Source organism: Phocoena sinus, chromosome 16 (assembly GCF_008692025.1).
Source record: "Phocoena sinus isolate mPhoSin1 chromosome 16, mPhoSin1.pri, whole genome shotgun sequence".
Lineage (NCBI taxonomy): Eukaryota > Metazoa > Chordata > Mammalia > Artiodactyla > Phocoenidae > Phocoena > Phocoena sinus.
Genome location: NC_045778.1, coordinates 71,449,752 through 71,471,947, shown reverse-complemented (window position 1 = coordinate 71,471,947; position 22,196 = coordinate 71,449,752). Strand labels below are relative to the sequence as shown.

The 22,196-nt window shown below is 36.8% G+C and overlaps 1 protein-coding gene across 4 annotated transcripts in view; it reads left to right on the top strand.

Moving 5' to 3' along the window:
* Positions 1–22,196, top strand: part of SHTN1 (shootin 1) — a 100,860-nt gene that overhangs the window by 31,397 nt on the left and 47,267 nt on the right. For all 4 annotated transcript variants that reach the window (XM_032608757.1, XM_032608761.1, XM_032608759.1 and 1 more), the window contains 4 exons: positions 6,350–6,518; positions 8,560–8,657; positions 10,628–10,709; positions 14,239–14,333. In XM_032608757.1, coding sequence (XP_032464648.1) covers positions 6,350–6,518; positions 8,560–8,657; positions 10,628–10,709; positions 14,239–14,333 — 444 coding nt within the window. The remainder of the gene's footprint in view (positions 1–6,349; positions 6,519–8,559; positions 8,658–10,627; positions 10,710–14,238; positions 14,334–22,196) is intronic.

Below are 22,196 nucleotides of genomic sequence, written 5' to 3'. Positions count from 1 at the left end.
TTTCAGCATTTGTGGTTTTTGCCTGTGAAAATGGTCCCAGAGTGATCTGTTGAACTCAACTTTCCAAATGTCTGTGCATTTGGTTAAAATGCTAACCAAGTTTGAAACTAACCTAGAGTGACATGAAAGAGCAATGAGTGTTTCCTGTTTGAATCAGATGAAAAAGTCAGCCTCAGACCTTAGAGTTCAGGTGATTATTTTTGAAAGCAAAGTGAGGGCCTGCTAAGGGTGACCTCCAGTGCTCCACTGATTGCTTCTAGCTGATGAATTTACCAAGTGTGTAATTTTCTATATTCTGTCTCATCAGAAGTACATTATTATTATAGAATGTTTTTAATCTCTGTCTTATGTATTTTGAGTTGGGTAAAATGCATCTGAACCACTTCATCAGAAAATGGATTACAGCAATTTTCAGCCAAATTTCATTAGTGTTGCTGGTTTTGTTTCTTTCCCCTCTCCCCCATCACCTACATCCAGAGTATTCCTTTGGATGCAACTGAAATTCTGTAGATCAATAAGTCAGTCAGTTTAATTTGTATGCATTAGCAGTGTGCTTGCTAGAGGTATTTGCTTAATTGTTTGCATAACAGCACTACATTAGAATTCATAAGATATGCAGGCAGAACCTAACTAAGAATATAAGTATGTGTATATAGCTTCTTTTCTGTTATTTGTCTGAGAATATATAGCAATAGAGGCCATTGCTTTAAAAACAACGATAACATGGGTGCTCTCATATCATTTCTATTCTCTATATCACTAGAGTTCACTGGTTGATAATACTGTTGGAATTCTCTTTTCATTTCCTTTACTTTTGGACCAAGTAGGAAAAATGTATTCAGAGCATACTGGTTGTTCTGAATCTTGTAGTGGCTAAGGATAGTTTCTGTATTTTTCTCTTGTTATTAACAAGTATCCCTGTTGCAATAGGACATCCAAAGTGAGAGCACTGGCTACCTCTCAGGACTGGCAGTTTATGGAAAACAGTGGTTTGGGAGGCAGTATGTACAGGTTTTATTCCTAATTGTATAATTTTGGACATATGTGACTTTGGCCAAGTTAGTTCTGTTCCCTGGACTGCCATTATCTCATCTTAAATGACAGGATGAACTAGAATTAGGACTAAAGTGAGAATGGGACGGACTTTCTTTATGATGACTTTAATCATTGGTCCCCTTAAAAAATTATTTTATTGCTATTCCCCCCTTTTTTATTTAACAGTTGATTTTGAGCAAGAGAATTCACCTCTCTAACCTGCAATTATCATGTCATAATTGTCAGGGTAGACCAGGGTTGATTTCTTAAGAATACCCCAGACCCACTGATTCTGGGAGTATGGCCCAGACATGTGAATGTTGAAAAAGCTGCCAGGAGACTGTTATATTCATCCCTGCTTATGAACCAGTGTGTTACTAATCTCTAGGGTCATTTTTACAATTTAGTATTGACAATAGGATCCTTAACTTATAGTTTGTCTTCTATTCTTTAAGAAGCTCTTTTGGAAATGGACTTACGGTTTGTTTTTGAGGATACAGTGTGAACTCAGGAACTTTAGGATAAAAAACAAACCAAAAATACCCTATTCAATTAAATGCTGTAGATGTGCTCATTGGATGTGGAAGATACTACAGCTTTGAATGCAAAGTTTGGAAACTTCATTATATGTGTGATCAATAAATGAAAGTAGCACATCCTGATTTAAGTATTAATTGTCATTTTTGGAAGCAGTTTTCATTTTCTAAGCAGTAGAGTTTCTGTAAATTCTTATTTTTCTAAAGTGTTTGCTCTCAAATTAATGACAAATGGAATGTTTCTTATGATACAATTTCTTATAACATCTTTATTGGAGTACAATTGCTTTACAATGTTGTGTTAGTTTCTGCTGTATAACAAAGTGAATCAGCTATATGTATACATATATCCCCTCCCTCTTGCATCTCCCTCCCACCCTACCTATCCCACCCCTCTAGGTGGTCACAAAGCAGGAGCTGATCTCCCTGTGCTATGCAGCTGCTTCCCACTATTCCCACTATCTATTTTACATACGGTACTGTATATATGTTAATGCTACTCTCTCATTTCGTCCCAGCTCACCCTTCCCCCTCCCCTTGTCAAGTCCATTCTCTGTGTCTGCGTCTTTATTCCTATCCTGCCCCTAAGTTCATGAGAACCTTTTTTTTTTTTTTTCGAGTCCATATATATGTATTAGCATATGGTATTTGTTTTTCTCTTTCTGACTTCACTTTGTATGACAGACTCTAGGTCCATCCACCTCACTACAAATAACTCAATTTCGTTTCTTTTTATGGCTGAGTAATATTCCATTGTATATATGTGCCACATCTTCTTTATCCATGAATCTGTCGATGGATGCTTAGGTTGCTTCCATATCCTGGCTATTGTAAACAGTGCTGCGATGAACATTGTGGTACATGACTCTTTTTGAATTATGGTTTTCTCAGGGTATATGCCCAGTAGTGGGATTGCTGGGTCATATGGTAGTTCTGTTTTCAGTTTTTTAAGGAACCTCCATACTGTTCTCCATAGTGGCTGTATCAATTTACATTCCCACCAACAGTGCAAGAGGGTTCCCTTTTCTCCACACCTTCTCCAGGATTTATTGTTTGTAGGTTTTTAAATGATGGCTATTCTGACCGGTGTGAGGTGATACCTCATTGTAGTTTTGATTTGCATTTCTCTAATGATTAGTGATGTTGAGCATTCTTTCATGTGTGTGTTGGCAACCTGTATATCTGCTTTGGGGAAATGTCTGTTTAGATCTTCTGCCCATTTTTGGATTGGGTTGTTTTTTTTTGATGTTGAGCTGTATGAGCTGCGTGTATATTTTGGAGATGAATCCTTTGTCAGTTGCTTCATTTGCAAATATTTTCTCCCATTCTGAGGGTTGTCTTTTTGTCTTGTTTATGGTTTCCTTTGCTGTGCAAAAGCTTTTAAGTTTCATTAGGTCCCATTTGTTTATTTTTGTTTTTATTTCCATTTCTCTAGGAGGTGGGTCAGAAATACAATTTGACTACATTATTTCCTTAAAAGCAAGTGTGGATGCTTTCCTTTGCTAAAATGTGAAAGTTAAACTGATAATTATAGACCAGTTATTTAAATCGTATGATCCAAGTCTGTTTAACTTGCTTATTTTGTATCTTTAAATATTCATTAAACTGTGCTCAATATAAAAACCCTATTTAAAATTGAATATAGTATAAGATTCTGTTACTGTAGGGTTACAAAAGATTTATTTTTGCCTTGTAACTAATAAGGATTCTAAAACCCAAGTAGCATGCCATTGACCTATATAACTTGATGAATAATAACTGCAGTGAAATTTCTCAGCCCAAATTTGTGAATTCATAGTTCTCAAAAATTTCCACTTAGTATGGTTATAAGATTTAATGTGTATAAGTCTTATATTTCTTCTTTAAGAATGTGAAAATGTTGTTTTAGAGAAGACGTTTGCAATTTTGTTTGGCTTTTTTCTTGAGATAAGTAACTTTGTTGAATAGAGTAATTGTATTACAGCCAAATAGTAGCTGGTAGACTTTGGTGCCTGGCTTGATAGAGGCATTAAAACTCTTTTGAGGGCAGAACTGTTAACTGTTAGGTTATTAAATATTACTTCGATGGTGGCCTGGGGAGCACCAGATGGCAAAAATTAGTATTTTCAGTTTTTCATGAGAATCCTGGGGGAAGAAACTTTGTATAGATGAATACCTTGGTTGAAGAAAACTAGCTGATAAATGACTTCCAGAGGAAAATTAGACACACAGACTAAACCTCTTTTGTTACTAATAGCTAATATTTGCTGAATTTTTACTGTATGTCAGTCACTATATTAAATGCTTTATATATATATATATCTCATTTAATCTTCATATTATGGGATAGAGACTATTTTTATCCTTAGTTAGCTGATGAGAAAACTGACACTGAAAGATCAGATTATTCTAGAGGCAGAGACAATTTGATTGCAGAGCTGAGTTCTTAACTCTGCTATACTAATTTTATAGAAATGCATACTCAAGTACTGCATTCCTCTATGTCAATTATCTGTAGTATTGGTGTACATTAGAATCACCTGGGAAGCCCTGAAAAAGTGCTATGCTCGGCTCTACTGCCAGAGATTTTGGTCTGGTGAGGGCCTGCATGTTGGGAGTTTTTTTTTTTTAAAAACTCTACAGATGGTAATGTGCAGGGCTGTGAACCATTAGTTTAAATATTAGGAGGCAGAATTACAAACTAAGTCTTGAGTTTTTTCACTTGAGTTTTTCTTAAATTGTTCTTTTCTCCTTGCATTCAGAAAAGATGTCATCATTTGAGAATTGACGATGGTCCTTGAGCGTCTACTGCCATGCTCTAGCATTCATGGTTCAAAGAACACACAAACAATGTTTACTTGAATTTTCCATCTGAGGGAAGAGGGATTGGGAAATCATGGGTCTTATATCTTATCCCTGATCCTCTAATATAATATGGAGAACTGGGAATAAAGGTCTGTGTCTGATTCCTTGAATAGATCTCGCCAGCCTTCCCAGGAAAGAATCTGTGGAATGGTTCATAGCCATTTCTAAGTGATTCTTCCTGATTCCCCAGAGAGGTCAGGGAATGCTCTAGGGAATGCTCTTGTGTTCCAGACCACGCTACTCGGGGTATATTTAGTTTCCATATTATTGGGGTAAGAATCAGATCTCCCAAATTGAAATGGACTGGACTTTCCCTGAGAGAAACCCTGAAGGATCCTAATCATGATCACAAATGAAGGACCAAAGCCAGACAAATACGATACTAAACATCTTATTCTGGCATAAGGTTTACAGCAGTGAAGGGCATTTAGCTTTCCAGTGAATTGTTTCTGTCTGTGTTTATTTCCAGTGTCAGTTATTAAATTAAGAACTTGTCTTAATGGCCAACGGCCCTTAGTAAATGCAAACACATTTCTGTATCTTATATTTTATACTAGAGAAATCAATATATGAAATACTTTATACTCAAATAAGAGAAGACCTTTTATATTTTAGTCTTGTGAAGAGAACACATAAGCAAAACCGTATTTTCCTTCTGTGGACTTTGGATCAACTTTAGTCTTCGTGTGTGCCTTGTACTAACATTTATGTGCACATAAACACAGGAGCTGAAGAAGGTAACAATAATTGATAACCAACTCATTTTTACATCAGGGGATAACAAATACATTAATGAGTTAGGATTCCTTTATCTGCAGTGAATTAGATAGAGATAATAGAAACGTATCTTGAACTTTCTTCTAGCGTGTATTATTAGAACTCTATGTACAGATAGAAACACATTTTGAACTAATTTAAGCAAGAAAAGGAAAGAAAAGTAGGAATTTGTTCAGAGGGATATTGGAGAATCCCATAGAATCCATGAGCTAGGAGCGTTTTAGGAATGGACTGGAGCCCTGTGGCAAACCCTGTGTCTGTTGCTTTTCTCTGTTTCTCCTATACATTGGCTCCATTTTGGCTTTGCTGTCGACTGCCTTTCTCTATTCCTCAATTCAGTAGTGTAATGTGGTTGCCAGTAGCTACTGTATATCCAGACACATGGAAAGGAATTCATCTCTCTGTTCCAGTCTCCAAATTTCTAGAGAAGGGATCTAATTGACCAAGCTTGGATTATGTGCCTAATTCCTGGACTAATTATTATAGCTATGGCCAAAGTGGTAGGTTGTGCTTTGGGAGAACTTGGCTGTTCCCATAGAAATCATTTGGAACAGTGAAGAGGAGTGTCAGTGTCCAGAAAACAGAGAGTTCCAGGCAAACAAACATTTCAAAGATGTTCACAGCACAGCATCAAACAAAATATTTGCTTGAAAGAAAGTGTCTTAAATTAAGACTTTTAATGACTGTGAATAAATTGAAATTTTATTTAATCTATACTGGTGTTTCATCTTAATTCTTCTTGTATTTATCAGTTATAACTAGCATTTTCACATGCTGCTGGCTATAAGGCATAGGTTTTACTTAAAGTAATAAATTTAATATTAAAAAGTATAAAAAACCTTATTTAATGACTCTTCTAATTGTTACTTCATGCCGTGAATGTTGATGAATGTGCAAGACAAAAATACACTTAATTTGTCTATTGTTTAAAAATCCAAGACACTCATTTTTTGGTAACATCTTTATTGGAGTATAATTGCTTTACAATGGTGTGTTAGTTTCTGCTTTATAACAAAGTGAATCAGCTATACGTATACATATATCTCCATATCTCTTCCCTCTTAACATCTCCCTCCCACCCTCCCTATCCCACCCCTCTAGGTGGCAAAACACTCATTTGACTGCTGTTAAAATAACTGTCTTTATATTTGCCTTAGTTAAATAAAGAAAATAAAGCATTGAAAAGAATCAGCATGTTATACATGGCCAAGCTGGGGCCAGATGTAATAACTGAAGAGATCAACATTGATGATGAAGATTCAACCATGGACCCTGAGGGTGCTGCCGAGACTTGTGTCTCAGTACAGTGTCAGAAGCAAATCAAGGGTAGGATCCCTGGCTTAATTATTGAGCATGTTTTTGACTCCTGTTAGGATAATGCTTCTGAACCCTGGTTGCACATTGGAATTACATGATAATTTCAAAAAATATTGATGCCTGGTTCCTACTTTGGAAAAAATTCTGACTGTTTGTCACAGGGGGTGGCCTGGTTGAGAATCATGATGGATGTATAGCTTTATGAGTACTTTCTTGTTTGGGATTAGGCACTTTTGAAAGCATTGTCTTGACAGAAGCAGTCAGTTTGCCTATAGACTTCTAAAGGATAGGACTGTGTATTAAGATATTTTTGTTAAATGAAAGTAAGAATGAATAAAAGTATATTTAGCAGACACCTCCTGTTAGTCTGGTTCTCTGTTGGAATATTTGGGGAAGATACCTCCCCAAATTGCTTAGTCTCTGCCCTCCAAGGACTTCCCATATGATTCAGGCAATGAGCTAAAAGCAGTATGTAGTATTAAGCAACTGCGGTGGTCCCCAAGTAGTGCTGTAAGGCAAGATCACATGATACATCTATTAAATACACATTAACTTTATTAATAAATAAATACACACACACACACCTATATATTGTTAAGGATGTAGGAAAACAGTTTGGGGCTCAGTAACTATTGGAGCATTTTAACTTACTGTACCTGTCAGGAGCAATACTTGTTTGCTTGTTTGGTAGATAAAACTTCAGCAAGAAGTATAAAGAAGAAAGTAAAAAGAAAGCCATCTTAACCTGACTTTCTACCCCCTAACTTAAGACAAAATCATATTTATGTTGGTAGGAAGGGAGAAGAAGTTTAAAGGCTTTCTTTTTGTTTGTATTTCTCCCTTCTGTTAGGTCTTGAATGGTATGGTCTCTTGTTCTTCTTTAAGATTAGCCAGCCAGTGAAGAAAGTGGTTTTAAAGTAAGTCTCTGATGGGGCTTCCCTGGTGGCGCAGTGGTTGAGAGTCCGTCTGCCTGCCGATGCAGGGGACACGGGTTCGTGCCCCGGTCCGGGAAGATCCCACATGCCGTGGAGTGGCTAGGCCCATGAGCCATGGCCGCTGAGCCTGCGTGTCTGGAGCCTGTGCTCCGTAACGGGAGAGGCCACAACAGTGAGAGCCCCGTATACCGCAAAAATAAATAAATAAATAAAAGCCTCTGAGAACCCTTCAATTAAGCTGGGTTCATGTAAAAAGTTTGATTTAACTTATAAATAAATAACCACATAGCAGGTTTCTAACTATCTTTGGAAGGGTAAGAAATTAAAAGCACTTAAAAGCTAAGTGGCAAAAGTGTGTGGGCCTGGGTATAAATGTAATACTCTGTGCTAATCCATGTTTTTTTTTTAACATTTGAGTGGTAGAAGTAACTTTAATCTAACACCAGAAGTTTTTGCACTTACAGTTGCTAGTATTTTCACTCTAGTAATACAGTTTTCATTAAATCTCAATAATATGAAATATGAAGTAAATTAAGAAACAAAACACCAACACCCTGGAGAGAAAATTATTAGAATTAACCCTTTTTCAAATAGGTTTTATTTTGAGTCAGTTCAAATAATGTTTAAGGGCTGTAAATTGGCAGCAAGTCAGGATTTTTTTCTTTAAATCAAAATCTCCAAATTATTAGCTGCCCAGTTTGTTTGTATTGCATTGTGACAAAAGCCCATGGCCATTAAAAAATAAAAAATAAATTAGTACAGTGCCTTAATTTGTTTTGCTGAAAGCTTAAAAAAATTCTACTTCTAAAATGCCAGATAGTTTCCTAGAATACAGGTTTGATAAATTGCAGAGAAAACATGATCTAGTATATTTAACATAGTGAGCGTGCCTGATACAAAATTTTAGAAACATAGCTATATTTGGTGGGGCGGGGGGGGGGGGGGGAGAAGTGATATTTCCATTGTCTTTTGCTACTTCATTTTCCTTTTAATTGCGGAATAACTTTGACCATAAGCTGCACATGGATTGGCATTTTCAATTCTTCTGACAAGATTGGTTTCTTCTTTTAAAAATAAGGCTTTTCTTTTTCTTATTTTTTTCTTTAAAAATGCAGAACTTCGAGATCAAATTGTATCTGTTCAGGAGGAAAAGAAGATATTAGCCATTGAATTGGAAAATCTCAAGAGCAAACTTGTAGAAGTAATTGAAGAAGTATGTATCTTAGGCCCGAAACGCAAGACCTTTAGTCTTTTAAGGTGTTTGGGGACAGGCTAAGTCAAAAACTTGCTGTTGGAAGCTAATTTCTGACATGAGAACCGTGTACCAATTTTAATCTTCTCTTGTCCCCACTATTTCAGACATACAAAAAGGTATAGAAAATAAGATCATGAACATTCATGTACCCACTGTCTAGCTCAAGAAATAAAATAGTAAAATAGCATTGAAGTGTTTCCTATTGTCCCGTGTGTTTCACTGTGAGGCAGATTTGTGACAGTGATATCTGCATTTAAGTCATACACTTTGTTGCTGCTGGTGAAGAATGATTTTTCTTCTCTGATGGAGGGCTGACTCAGCTGGGAAAGGCTGTGCCCCTCTGTACCTCCAACACAGGCATATATGATAGATGGTAGAATGGGTTCAAGTGGGTATTTGGAGAATCTTTTTATTTTTCCTTTTGAATTGTCTTTAACAGCAGGAGCACATAATTAGCCTTCTTTGCATGAGGCTTCAAGGATCTGCCTTTGCAGTCTCGGTTTAACTTATATCAGTGGTTCTCAGAGTCTGAAGCCCAAGGCTTCCCAACAGATGTGTATAGCACCTTGATATCCTTCAAATGGCTTACAGGTATGCCAGGGTATTGACCCCTTCAGTGAGCAGCCTCTTTCAGTTACCCCAGTTCCCATACACATATTCTTAAGGCCATAATGTGAAAAAGGTTGGAAAGCCGTGACCACCAACCTCCCAGCCCCAGTTGCTTTTACTTATTGTGGCAGTAAGTGTGAGTGGGAAGAAGGATGATGACATTCTAGAAGCATTGAACTGTATACTGGTTACTAATTTAAACCAAAAACAACGATATAGCTTATACTAAAGGAAACCAGTTCACAGACCATATGGAAATGCTGTTGGATTCAGAGTCCCTTTCAGGAACCATTACTGTAGCTTGTTTCTTGAGTATAACCATAGGAGAGAAAGAAAGACATTTTGATGCATTCCAATCCTCAATTAAAATTATTTATTGATGATTCTCTCCCCTCCCACTTAGAGGTGTTATTGGAAGCCATTTCAGAAGTCATTTTTATTATGACTATTTCACACATCTGAAAAGTGTAAAAAACAAAATAACGAACCTCCATATGCCTACTATGTAGTTTAATACATAAAACATTAGCATAGTATTGAAACCCGTGTGCATCTCTCCCTAACTGCATTCTCCTCACTCCCTGCACTGTTTCCTTAAACAACCGTTATTCTGAACTTTTTATCATTTCAGTGCATATATTTACATTTTTACTACAATACCTAGTATTTTGAGTGTTTTAAACTATATAAACCTGCTTTTTTAATTCAACATAAAGCTTTTGAGATTTATCCACTTGGTACATGTAACTTTACATTCTTTTTTTTAAAACTATACTATGATATTCTTTTTTCCTATTGATAGATGCCAAAAATTATTTCAGAAATTTAAGTTTTGTGTGGGGGGAGATTTTCATATGTATTTTGTTTAAGCCAAAAGTCAAAGTTCAAAGTCTTTTTTATTTTAAAAATTTATGTATGTTTTACTTAAGCCAAATGTCATCAGAGTTTAAAATGAATACCAAAATTGAATATTGGCTCTCTGATTAAATGATTCAAGTATTTTCCGGGTGCAGTCTAATTGGATTTTTGCATTAAAAATGTCAGTCATTTACACTGGACGGCTAGAACACTGCCATATTTAGGGACCAATGCCAGTACTATTTGGAATATGTAAAGAAGTTCCAGATGTACATCCTAAATTAACTAGTTACTTTGAGGCTTTAAAAACATTTTGATAGAAGCCTAGCACAGTGAAGCCAATTACTGCTTTAATGTAACATCGTGTTGAAAGTTGAACAGCAATTTAAGTATCACACATCATCATATATCATGTTTTACAATTTTGGATGTTTTCTCCCCTCAAAATATCACATTTTTAGGTAAATAAAGTTAAACAAGAAAAAGATGTTTTAAATTCGGAAGTTCTTGAACAGAGAAAAGTCTTAGAAAAATGCAATAGAGGTATGTATTTCCAGTCTTTTCCCTCAAATATATATGTAATTTATTTTGTTTATATATATTTTGTGTTGTTTCATACTGGTGTCTAAAGATCCTTGTAGCAAAACTCTTCTATATTGTGTTTTCCTGACTTCTAGCAATGAGACTCTCTCATTCCTGCTCTTTTTCCACCTACCTGAGAGTCTGGGGACATTTAAAAGTGCTTTTGCTTGAGGAATTCATGACCCACTCATTTTGAAACTTCAAACCTAAATACTCTTTTGTTCTACATATATCTTGGGACCGTGGCCATATTGGCTATCCCCTCAGTGTTTATATATCTGGTAGGTTAATTGGTAAACTTCTCCTCGATCAAGAAGAGATTAGGATATCTACATAAATACATGCAACATTATACGAAAAAATTTTAAATTAAGAGGATATGGAAAATGGGACAAAGGGAAAGTGAGAATATATGTTAATGTACAAAGTGCTTATTACTTACTCTGAGTTCTTGCACATTTCCTGCCTGTGTGCCTGAAGTCTGGCTCTGAGCTCTCTAGGAGCCAGAGTGATGAGAGATTCATGATCATTTTTATGAATCACATAAAAATTTACCTGTTGGTCAGGAGAAGCAGACCTGGTCTCATGGTGAGAAGGAACTTTCTCCAGAGGCTACTTCTAGAGAAAATTCTGTGTAATTTGATTCCGTCATACTTGTCATAAAACACAGCATCAAGTCTCATGGGACCATTTCTTATGTCCCCTGGTTTAGGGCAAAGGAGCAAAGTGCAGTTCTGCAAACATAATTCTTAAGGGAGGGGACTTACTATGCTTTTTGTTCTCCTTTTTTCCCTCAGCCCGCTGTCTTTCACTAAACACTAAAAGGAAGCCTTTCAGACCCAGGGCCTTCCCTATTGTTATTGGTGGCAGTTCTCCATCTTTGTGTCATTCATGAATTGAGATTTTTTTTTTAGTAAATAAAGGACCTTGTAGCTAACTGTGGGAGATGCACTAGGTTGTAACATTTCCTCTGCCTTTTATGCATTTAAGAAGATAGAAATGGTGTAGAAGAATTTTCAGTCGTGATGCACTGTGCTAGAAACAGAGGGCTCTGCAGAGGTTAATATCATGGACCTTGCCTTCAGGGAGACCCTTATCTAGGCAGAGAGAGATTATATAAATAAATACATGACTAGGACCAAACGAATTTCTCTCAGAATCCAAGAGGGCCAGGTCATATGAAAATTCACTTTTTATTATAGTGTTTTGGACATAGAATAGAAAGTTAATTATCTTGCCCAGGGCTTCAGATAGTCATAATCTTCTTTGTTTTCTTTGTGAAATTTCTTTTTTTTTTTTAGATAGGTTTGAAAATCGTTTAGCTCTCAGGGACCTGTAATTCACATTACAAACCACCACTTCATTGCTTTACTTGAGTAAGACTATTAGTCTTTCCTCTGAGGAGGCAGTAGATTGACCGAGTACAGAGTTTGAAATTCTATGTCATTACGCAGCAAACCAGTCCTTAATCAGTTAGGACTGAAGTGCCCTGGAGGAACAGTTTGTGAAAGCTGCCATTAAGAGAGCCTTTTAAAAGGTTTTTATTGACATAACTCAGCTCAGGATTGAAAGTGCCTTGCTGGAAGCCAGTGGAGAGACTAGTGTGCTGTCCACCTATGTGGTTCCTAGTTGGTAATGGTGTCATCACTCCCTCTGTCCCGTCTACATCATTATTTAACAGAATAGGTCACAGAATATCAAAAAGTAGGAAAGAATTCATGTTGCTCCTATTTGACAGTATCGTCCCTTTGAAGATTTCTGTCCACAATGATTCTTTAATTCAAAGCTCTGACTCTGGGCCCATATGGATCTAAGGCTGTTTCTCTTCTTTATAAACATGCAGAACACTTTGAAATAACTTACATATCTACATTTTTTCTTTTTATTCAAATAACATATTTTTTGGTGGAAAGTATAGATTTATACGGGAAAAGTAAAAAAAAAAAACTCAACCCTTACAGTCCAGAGATAAGCACTATTAACATTTTAGTGTTTATTCTTCCAGGAGAGGAAAGGGGGGAGGGGCAACTTATGGGTAGGGGACTAAGAGGTACAAGCTATTATGTATAAAATAAGCTACAAGGGTATATTGTACAACACAGGAAATGTAGTCCATATTTTATAGTAACTGTAAATGGAGCATAACCTTTAAAAATTGTGAATCACTATATTGTACACCTATAACATATGATATTGTGCATCGACTATATTTCAATCAGAAAACCTATATATGTACATTGAGTTGTTTATTAAATATGCTTATAATGTATATGGAGTATAAATAAAATACCAACAAAAGAAATACCTTTTGTGCCCATTGGTGCTTTACAAGCCCCTGAACATCAGTCTCTACTTGTGTTCCTTCCTTGGACTTTTATCATTGCTTTTATTTATAGTTTTGTCAGATATATATATATCCCTAAACAGCATATTGGTTAATTTTGCATGTTTTTGAACTTTATATAAATGATATCATTTTGCATATGTCCTTCTGCTGCTTTTTGTGTTTGTCCGGTTCATCATGTTGAAGGGTATTGCTGTGGTATGTTTATTTTCACTGCTGTATAATATTTCATTCAATGTCTATACCAAAATTCATTTATCCAGTATCCATTTGGTGAATGTTTGAGTTTTTTCCAGTTTTTTTTGCTATTCCAAGTCATGCTGTTATGAAAATTCTTATACATGTCTTCTGGTGCACATATCCAAGAGTTTCACTAAGATATATGCCAAAGGTAAAATTTTATCTTCAACTTCACTACATAATGCCAAATTATTTTTAAAGTAGATCTATAAGTTTATACTCCTGTTAACAGTGTATTTGTTTCCATTGTTCTGTATTCTCTCCCAGCTTGATATAGCTATACTTTAAAATTTTTGCCAATTGCCTCTTTGGTGAGTATAAAAAGGTAGCTATGGTTTTACTTTCCTTTTCCTTGGTTACTAATGCAGATGGTAATTGGCCTTTCACGTGTTTCCTCTTCAGTGAAATCCTTGTTAACGTGTTTTGTATGTGGCTTTTAAAAAACAAAAATGAACTTATTTTAAAAACATATCATGAATGTCTTTCCATTCAGTAAATATGCCTCTACAATGTAATTTTGATGACAGAATATTTCTTGTACACAGCATACTTTACTTAACTGATCCTTCAGTGTTAGACCATCTAGATTATTTCACTGTTTTCAGCAATGATGCACAGAGCACCCTTGCAATTAAATGTCTGTATATGTTCATGATTTACTCTTTTAGAAGAATAAATACATTCCTAAAAGTAGAATTGTTGAGTCAAAGGGTATGAATAGTTTTAGATTTTAGATTCATATTGCCAAGTTGCCCTCTAAAAAGGTCTTACCAATTTATACTCCAACCAGCAATGAATGTGGGTGCTTATATGCCTGAATAAGGAATCTTTCGTCACCATTTTTCATCCGTATTCCTGATAATCTGTGTGGCGTGTTGGCCATTTTCTTTTCCTTGTCTTCTCAAGTGTCCATGCTAGCAGTAGAAGAGTATGAGGAAATGCAAGTGAACTTGGAACTGGAGAAGGACCTTCGAAAGAAAGCAGAGTCGTTTGCACAAGAGGTAAATATCTTGTAGAGACTTCGTATTTTATTTTTATATTTTAAAGAACTTTGCAGATGACACATAAAAATATTTTTTGAGGTTGAATAAGCAGTCACTTTGAATTACGGATCACCTGATTTAGGGAGCTATGGAAGAGTATCAAATTCATTGAACTTCGTGTCGGAAGATCTGGGTTTAAATTTTGGCCATGTCATTCAGTTAGTAGCTGTATGTTACTAGCAGTTATTAGCAGTCCCTTAGCCTCTTTGGGCTTCACTTTCACCATCTATAAAATGGGTGATGTTACTAACCTAACCAAGTGGATTTTAAAATCAAATGGCACAATTTTTCAAAAGAATTTTGTAAACTATAAAATGGTATGTCGGGGAAAGAAATTATATTTAGGGATACCCATCCCATAACTTGTGAGGGAAGGTCCAGCTTGAGTACAGGATTTTTGCATGTTTCCAGTAGCCTCAAGACCTCAAGAATCTAGGTTACATCTCAGTATACCATCTGAAATAACAATATCATGGTATTAGTATTTCTCTTCAGCTGCTATTCAGTGCTCTCATTATGTGAGTTGATTCTTCTGCTTGCTGTGGAACATTGTCATGTTACACATCCATTATCTGAGCCTTTCACCAGAGTAATGACTTGCCTCTCATGTTAGAGATAAGCTTTGAGCTTCTCATGTTCTGGCCTTAACTTTGTTGCCATGTGGTTATTGGGTATTCCATGGCTCTGGGACTGGTTTCCAGGGCAATGATGAGGCACCAGTTGGCTGAACTGTAACAGCTCATGATATGGAGCTGATCTGCATGAGATTTCCATCATGTGTAAATATTTTGAATCTGTGTGCATACTGTAGGTTCAAGGAAAGTAGCTAAGGAAATATAAAACATTCTTAGGTGGACGTATCCAAGGTGTAGAAGGAAGACAAAGCATGGGGTTATGGGAATGACATTTGAAGATCAGATTATGGTTTTGTGCAGGAGTTTTTCTGTATTTGAATGTAGCTGTGCTAGCAATGAATTATACAAAAGATTTAGGCCGAGAGGATCTGATTTCAAATATTACGATTCATTTTACTCAGAGAGTTTAATGAAAGGTGAGTAAGTATTGTTCTCTTATTTCCTGGAAGGAAGAAAAAAAAATTGAAGTGTGTAAGAGCCCTTTGGAAAAAGCTGCAGCATACATAAATAATGGAACTTGGGCTTCCCTGGTGGCGCAGTGGTTGAGAGTCCGCCTGCCGATGCAGGGGACACGGGTTCGTGCCCCGGTCCGGGAATATCCCACGTGCCGCGGAGCGGCTGGGCCCGTGAGCCATGGCCGCCGAGCCTGCGCTCCGCAACGGGAGAGGCCGCAACAGTGAGAGGCCTGCCTACAGCAAAAAAAAAAAAAAAAAAAGGAACTAAATAAATGGTTGAGGGGAGGGAGACTAGAGATAATGTGAAGATGCCTCCATTGCAAAACTGAAAATGTTGGCTGATTTTGACCTGAATGCTAGGGTCTTATTTTGAGAGACATTTTCAGTTTTCCATTTCTTGTTTGTAGAATGGCCGTGGCCAGGAAAAAAAAAAAAGAATAAATGATTCAGTCTGCCATCTACTTGGTAGTGATTGGTGGAAACAATAATACTGACATGTTAACCCAGAATGAGGAGAGAGAAGTTTGAGGAGGGAAAGCAAGAGTGGTGGCACTTACATTACTGGTAGCATAAGTATTTGCAACAGTGCTCAATGATTGTACAATATCTAGGTTTGATCTACACAGTAGTGAGAAGAAAAGATAAAGCTAGATAAGAACTAGTATATCTTCCCTTTTCACGGTTTACAGATTCTCAGGTTTTCAACAGATAACTACACGACTTAGCTTAACCAGAGAAGTACCACTTTTGCATTTTGTTCTTTAGTCCATTCAGCAAACATCTGGTAAGCCAGGCAGTGTGTAGATAGTGGGAATATAATGGTGAAGAAAGCAAATATGATCCTTGCCCTGTTGGAGTGTACAGTGTAGAGCTGTAGAAATCAATTTTTTTTTCCTATTTTCATTTTGCCAAACTTTGAGTATTTGACAGTGCTTTTCTTTTTTTAAATTTTTTAATTTTATTTATTTTTTTATACAGCAGGTTCTTATTAGTCATCAGTTTTATACACATAAGTGTGTACATGTCAATCCCAATCTCCCAGTTCATCCCACCACCACCCCCTCCCCCCCCACCGCTTTCCCCCCTTAGTGTCCATACGTTTGTTCTGTACATCTGTGTCTCAGCTTCTTCCCTGCAAACCAGTTCATCTGTACCATTTCTCTAGGTTCCACATACATGCGTTAATATACGATATTTGTTTTTCTCTTTCTGACTTACTTCATTCTGTATGACAGTCTCTAGATACATCCGTCTCAACAAATGACCCAATTTTGTTCCTTTTTATGGCCGAGTAATATTCCATTGTATATATGTACCACATCTTCTTTATCCACTCCTCTGCTGATGGGCATTTAGGTTGCTTCCATGACCTGGCTATTGTAAATAGTGCTGCAATGAACATTGGGGTGCATGTGTCTTTTTGAATTACGGTTTTCTCAGGGTATATGCCCAGTAGTGGGATTGCTGGATCATATGGTAATTTTATTTTTAGTTTTTTAAGGAACCTACATACTGTTCTCCATAGTGGCTGTATCAGTTTACATTCCCACCAACAGTGCAGGAGGGTTCCCTTTTCTCCACACACTCTCCAGCATTTGTTGTTTGTACATTTTCTGATGATGCCCATTCTAACTGGTGTGAGGTGATACCTCATTGTAGTTTTGATTTGCATTTCTCTAATAATGAGTGGTGTTGAGCAGCTTTTCATGTGCTTCTTGGCCATCTGTATATCTTCTTTGGAGAAATGTCTATTTAGGTCTTCTGCCTATTCTTGGATTGGGTTGTTTGTTTTTTTAATATTGAGCTGCATGAGCTATTTATATATTTTGGAGATTAATCCATTGTCTGTTGATTCATTTGCAAATAGTTTCTCCCATTCTGAGGGTTGTCTTTTCATCTTCTTTATGGTTTCCTTTGCTGTGCAAAAGGTTTGAAGTTTCATTAGGTCCCATTTGTTTATTTTTGTTTTTATTTCCATTACTCTAGGAGGTGGGTCAAAAAAGATCTTGCTGTGATTTATGGCAAAGAGTGTTCTTCCTATGTTTCCCTCTAAGAGTTTTATAGTGTCTGGTCTTACATTTAGGTCTTTAATCCATTTTGAGTTTATTTTTGTGTATAGTGTTAGGGAGTGTCCTAATTTCATTCTTTTACATGTAGCTGTCCAGTTTTCCCAGCACCACTTATTGAAGAGACTGTCTTTTCTCCATTGTCTGTCCTTGCCTCCTTTGTCATAGATTAGTTGACCATAGGTGCGTGGGTTTATCTCTGGGCTTTCTATCTTGTTCCATTGATCTATATTTCTGTTTTTGTGCCAGTACCATACTGTCTTGATTACTGTAGCTTTGTAGTATAGTCTGAAGTCAGGAAGTCTTGATTCCTCCAGCTCCATTTTTTTCCCTCAAGACTGCTTTGGCTATTCGGAGTCTTTTGTGTCTCCATACAAATTTTAAGATTTTTTGTTCTAGTTCCGTAAAAAATGCCACTGGTAATTTGATAGGGATTGTATTGAATCTGTAGATTGCTTTGGGTAGTATAGTCGTTTTCACAATATTGATTCTTCCAACCCAAGAACATGGTAGATCTCTCCATCTGTTTGTACCATCTTTAATTTCTTTCATCAGTGTCTTACAGTTTTCTGCATATAGGTCTTTTGTCTCCCTAGGTAGGTTTATTCCTAGGTATTTTATTCTTTTTGTTGCAGTGGTAAATGGGAGTGTTTCCTTAATTTCTCTTTCAGATTTTTCATCATTAGTGTATAGGAATGCAAGAGATTTCTGTGCATTATTTTTGTATCCTGCAACTTTACCAAATTCACTGATTAGCTCTTGTAGTTTTCTGGTGGCCTGTTTAGGATTCTCTATGTATAGCATCACGTCATCTGCAAACAGTGACAGTTTTACTTCTTCTTTTCCAATTTGTATTCCTTTTATTTCTTTTTCTTCTCTGATTGCCATGGCTAGGACTTCCAAAGCTATGTTGAATAATAGTGGTGAGAATGGACATCCTTGTCTCGTTCCTGATCTTAGAGGAAATGCTTTCAGTTTTTCACCATTGAGAATGATGTTTGCTGTGGGTTTGTCGTATATGACCTTTATTATGTTGAGGTAGGTTCCCTCTATGCCCACTTTCTGGAGAGTTTTTATCATAAATGGGCGTTGAATTTTGTCGAAAGCTTTTTCTGCATCTATTGAGATGATCATATGGTTTTTATCCTTCAGTTTGTTAATATGGTGTATCACATTGATCGATTTGCATATATTGAAGAATCCTTGCATCCCTGGGATAAATCCCACTTGATCATGGTGTATGATCCTTTTAATGTGTTGTTGGATTCTGTTTGCTAGTATTTTGTTGAGGATTTTTGCATCTATATTCATGAGTGTTATTGGTCTTTAATTTTTTTTTGTAGTATCTCTGTCTAGTTTTGTTATCAGGATGATGACTCATAGAACGTGTTTGGGAGTGTTCCTTCCTCTGCAATTTTTTTTTTTTTTTTTTTTTTCCAGTACGCGGGCCTCTCACTGCCGTGGCCTCTCCCGTTGCGGAGCACAGGCTCTGGACGCGCAGGCTCAGTGGCCATGGCTCACAGGCCCAGCCACTCCACAGCACGTGGGATCTTCCTGGACCTGTGCACAATCCCGTATCCCCTGCATCGGCAGGCGGACTTTCAACCACTGCGTCACCAGGGAAGCCCTCTCTGCAATTTTTTGTAAGAGTTTGAGAAGGATGGATGTTATCTCTTCTCTAAATCTTTGATAGAATTCATCTGTGAAGCCATCTGGTCCTGGACTTTTGTTTGTTGCAAGATTTTTAGTCACAGTTTCAATTTCATTACTTGTAATTGGTCTGTTCATATTTTCTGTTTCTTCCTGGTTCAGTCTTGGAAGTTTATACCTTTCTAAGAATTCGTCCATTTCTTCCACTTTGTCCATTTTATTGGCATAGAGTTGCTTGTAGTAGTCTCTTAGGATGCTTTGTATTTCTGCGGTGTCTGTTGTAACTTCTCCTTTTTCATTTCTAATTTTATTGATTTGAGTCCTCTTCCTCTTTTTCTTGATGAGTCTGGCTAATGGGTTATCAATTTTGTTTATCTTTTCAAAGAACCAGCTTTTAGTTTTATTGATCTTTGGTATTGTTTTCTTTGTTTCTATTCCATTTATTTCTGCTCTGATCTTTTTGATTTCTTTCTTTCTGCTAACTTTAGGTTTTGTTTGTTCTTCTTTCTCTAGTTCCTTTAGGTGTAAGGTTAGATTGTTTATTAGAGATTTTTGTTGTTTCTTGAGGTAGGCTTGTATAGCTATAAAATTACCTCTTAGAACTGCTTTTGCTGCATCCCATAGGTTTTGGATCGGCGTGTTTTCATTGTCATTTGTGTCTAGGTACTTTTTGAATTCCTCTTTGATTTCTTCAGTGATCTCTTGGTTATTTAGTAACGTATTGTTTAGCCTCCATGTGTTTGTGTTTTTTACGTTTTTTTCCCTGTAATTCATTTCTAATCTCAAAGCGTTGTGGTCAAAAAATATGCTTGATATGATTTAAGTTTTCTTAAATTTACTGAGGCTTGATTTGTGACCCAAGATGTGATCTATCCTGGAGAGTGTTCTGTGTGCACTTGAGAAGAAAGTGTAATCTGTTGTTTTTGGATGGAATGTCCTATAAATATCAGTGAAATCTATTTGGTCTGTTGTGTCATTTAAAGCTTCTGTTTCCTTGTTTATTTTCATTTTGGATGATCTGTCCATTGGTGTAAGTGAGGTGTTAAAGTCCCCCCCACTATTATTTGTTCACTGTCGATTTCCTCTTTTATAGCTGTTAGCAGTTGCCTTATGTATTGAGGTGCTCCTATGTTGGGTGCATCTATATTTATAATTGTTATATCTTCTTCTTGGATTGATCCCTTGATCATTATGTAGTGTCCTTCCTTGTCTCTTGTAACATTCTTTAAAGTCTATTTTATCTGATATGAGTATTGCTACTCCAGCTTTCTTTTGATTTCCATTTGCATGGAATATCTTTTTCCATCCCCTCACTTTCAGTCTGTATGTGTCCCTAGGTCTGAAGTGGGTCTCTTGTAGACAGCATATAGATGGGTCTTGGTTTTGTATACATTCAGCAAGCCTGTGTCTTTTGGTTGGAAAATTTAATCCATACAAGTTTAAGGTAATTATTTATATGTATGTTCCTATCACCATTTTCTTAATTGGTTTCAGTTTGTTTTTGTAGGTCCTTTTCTTCTCTTGTGTTTCCCACTTAGAGAAGTTCCTTTAGCATTTGTTGTAGAGCTGGTTTGGTGGTGCTGAATTCTCTTAGCTTTTGCTTGTCTGTAAAGCTTTTGATTTCTCCATTGAATCTGAATGAGATGCTTGCCAGGTAGAGTAATCTTGGTTGTAGGTTCTTCCCTACACTCTAAACATGTCATGCCACTCCCTTCTGGCTTGTAGAGTGTCTGCTGAGAAATCAGCTGTTAACCTTATGGGAGTTCCCTTGTATGTTATTTGTCGTTTTTCCCTTGCTGCTTTCAATAATTTTTCTTTGTCTTTAATTTTTGCTAATTTGATTACTATGTGTCTTGGCGTGTGTCTCCTTGGGTTTATCCTGTATGGGACTCGCTGAGCTTCCTGGACTTGAGTGGCTGTTTCCTTTCCCATGTTAGGGAAGTTTTCAACTATAATCTCTTCAAATATTTTCTCTGGTCCTTTCTCTTTCTCTCTTCTCCTTCTGGGACCCCTATAATGCGAATGGCGTTTAATGTTGTCCCAGCGGTCTCTTAGGCTGTCTTCATTTCTTCATTCTTTTTTCTTTATTCTGTTCCGCAGCAGTGAATTCCACCATTCTGTCTTCCAGGTCACTTATCCGTTCTTCTGCCTCAGTTATTCGGCTGTTGATTCCTTCTAGTGTAGTTTTCATTTCAGTTATTGTATTGCTCATCTCTGTTTGTTTGTTCTTTAATTCTAGGTCTTTGTTACACATTTCTTGCATCTTCTTGATCTTTGCCTTCATTCTTTTTCTGAGGTCCTGGATCATCTTCACTATCATTATTCTGAATTCTTTTTCTGGAAGGTTGCCTATCTCTACTTCATTTAGTTGTTTTTCAGGGGTTTTATCTTGTTCCTTCATCTGGTACATAGCCCTCTGCCTTTTCATCTTGTCTGTGTTTCTGTGAATGTGGTTTTAGTTTCACAGGCTGCAGGATTGCATTTCTTCTTGCTTCTGCTCAGAAATCAATTTTTGAAGTTAATTTAGTTTACCTTTTTAGTTACAAAAGGAAGATATATACCTTGTAAACATACAAACAATTCTCAAATGTGTAAATTAAAAATTGAACATTTCTTCCTAATTCTGTTCACACTTGTCCAATTAAAAACCAAAACCAGTACTTCCCTGGTGGTGCAGTGGTTAAGAATCCGCCTGCCAATGCAGGGGACAGAGGTTTGAGCCCTGGTCCGGAAGATCCCACATGCTGTGGAGCAACTAAGCCCACGTGCCACAACTACTGAGCCCACATGTCACAACTACTGAGCCCATGTGCCACAACTAACGAAGCCTCCATGCCTAGAGCCTGTGTTCTGCAACAAGAAGCCTCCACAATGAGATGCCTGCGCACCACAACGAAGAGTAGCCCCCACTTGCCACAGCTAGAGAAAGCCTGCGGGCAGCAACCAAGACCCAGTGCAGCCATAAATAAATGAATAATAAAAAAAAATAAACCCTGAAATCAAAAACATGATCCC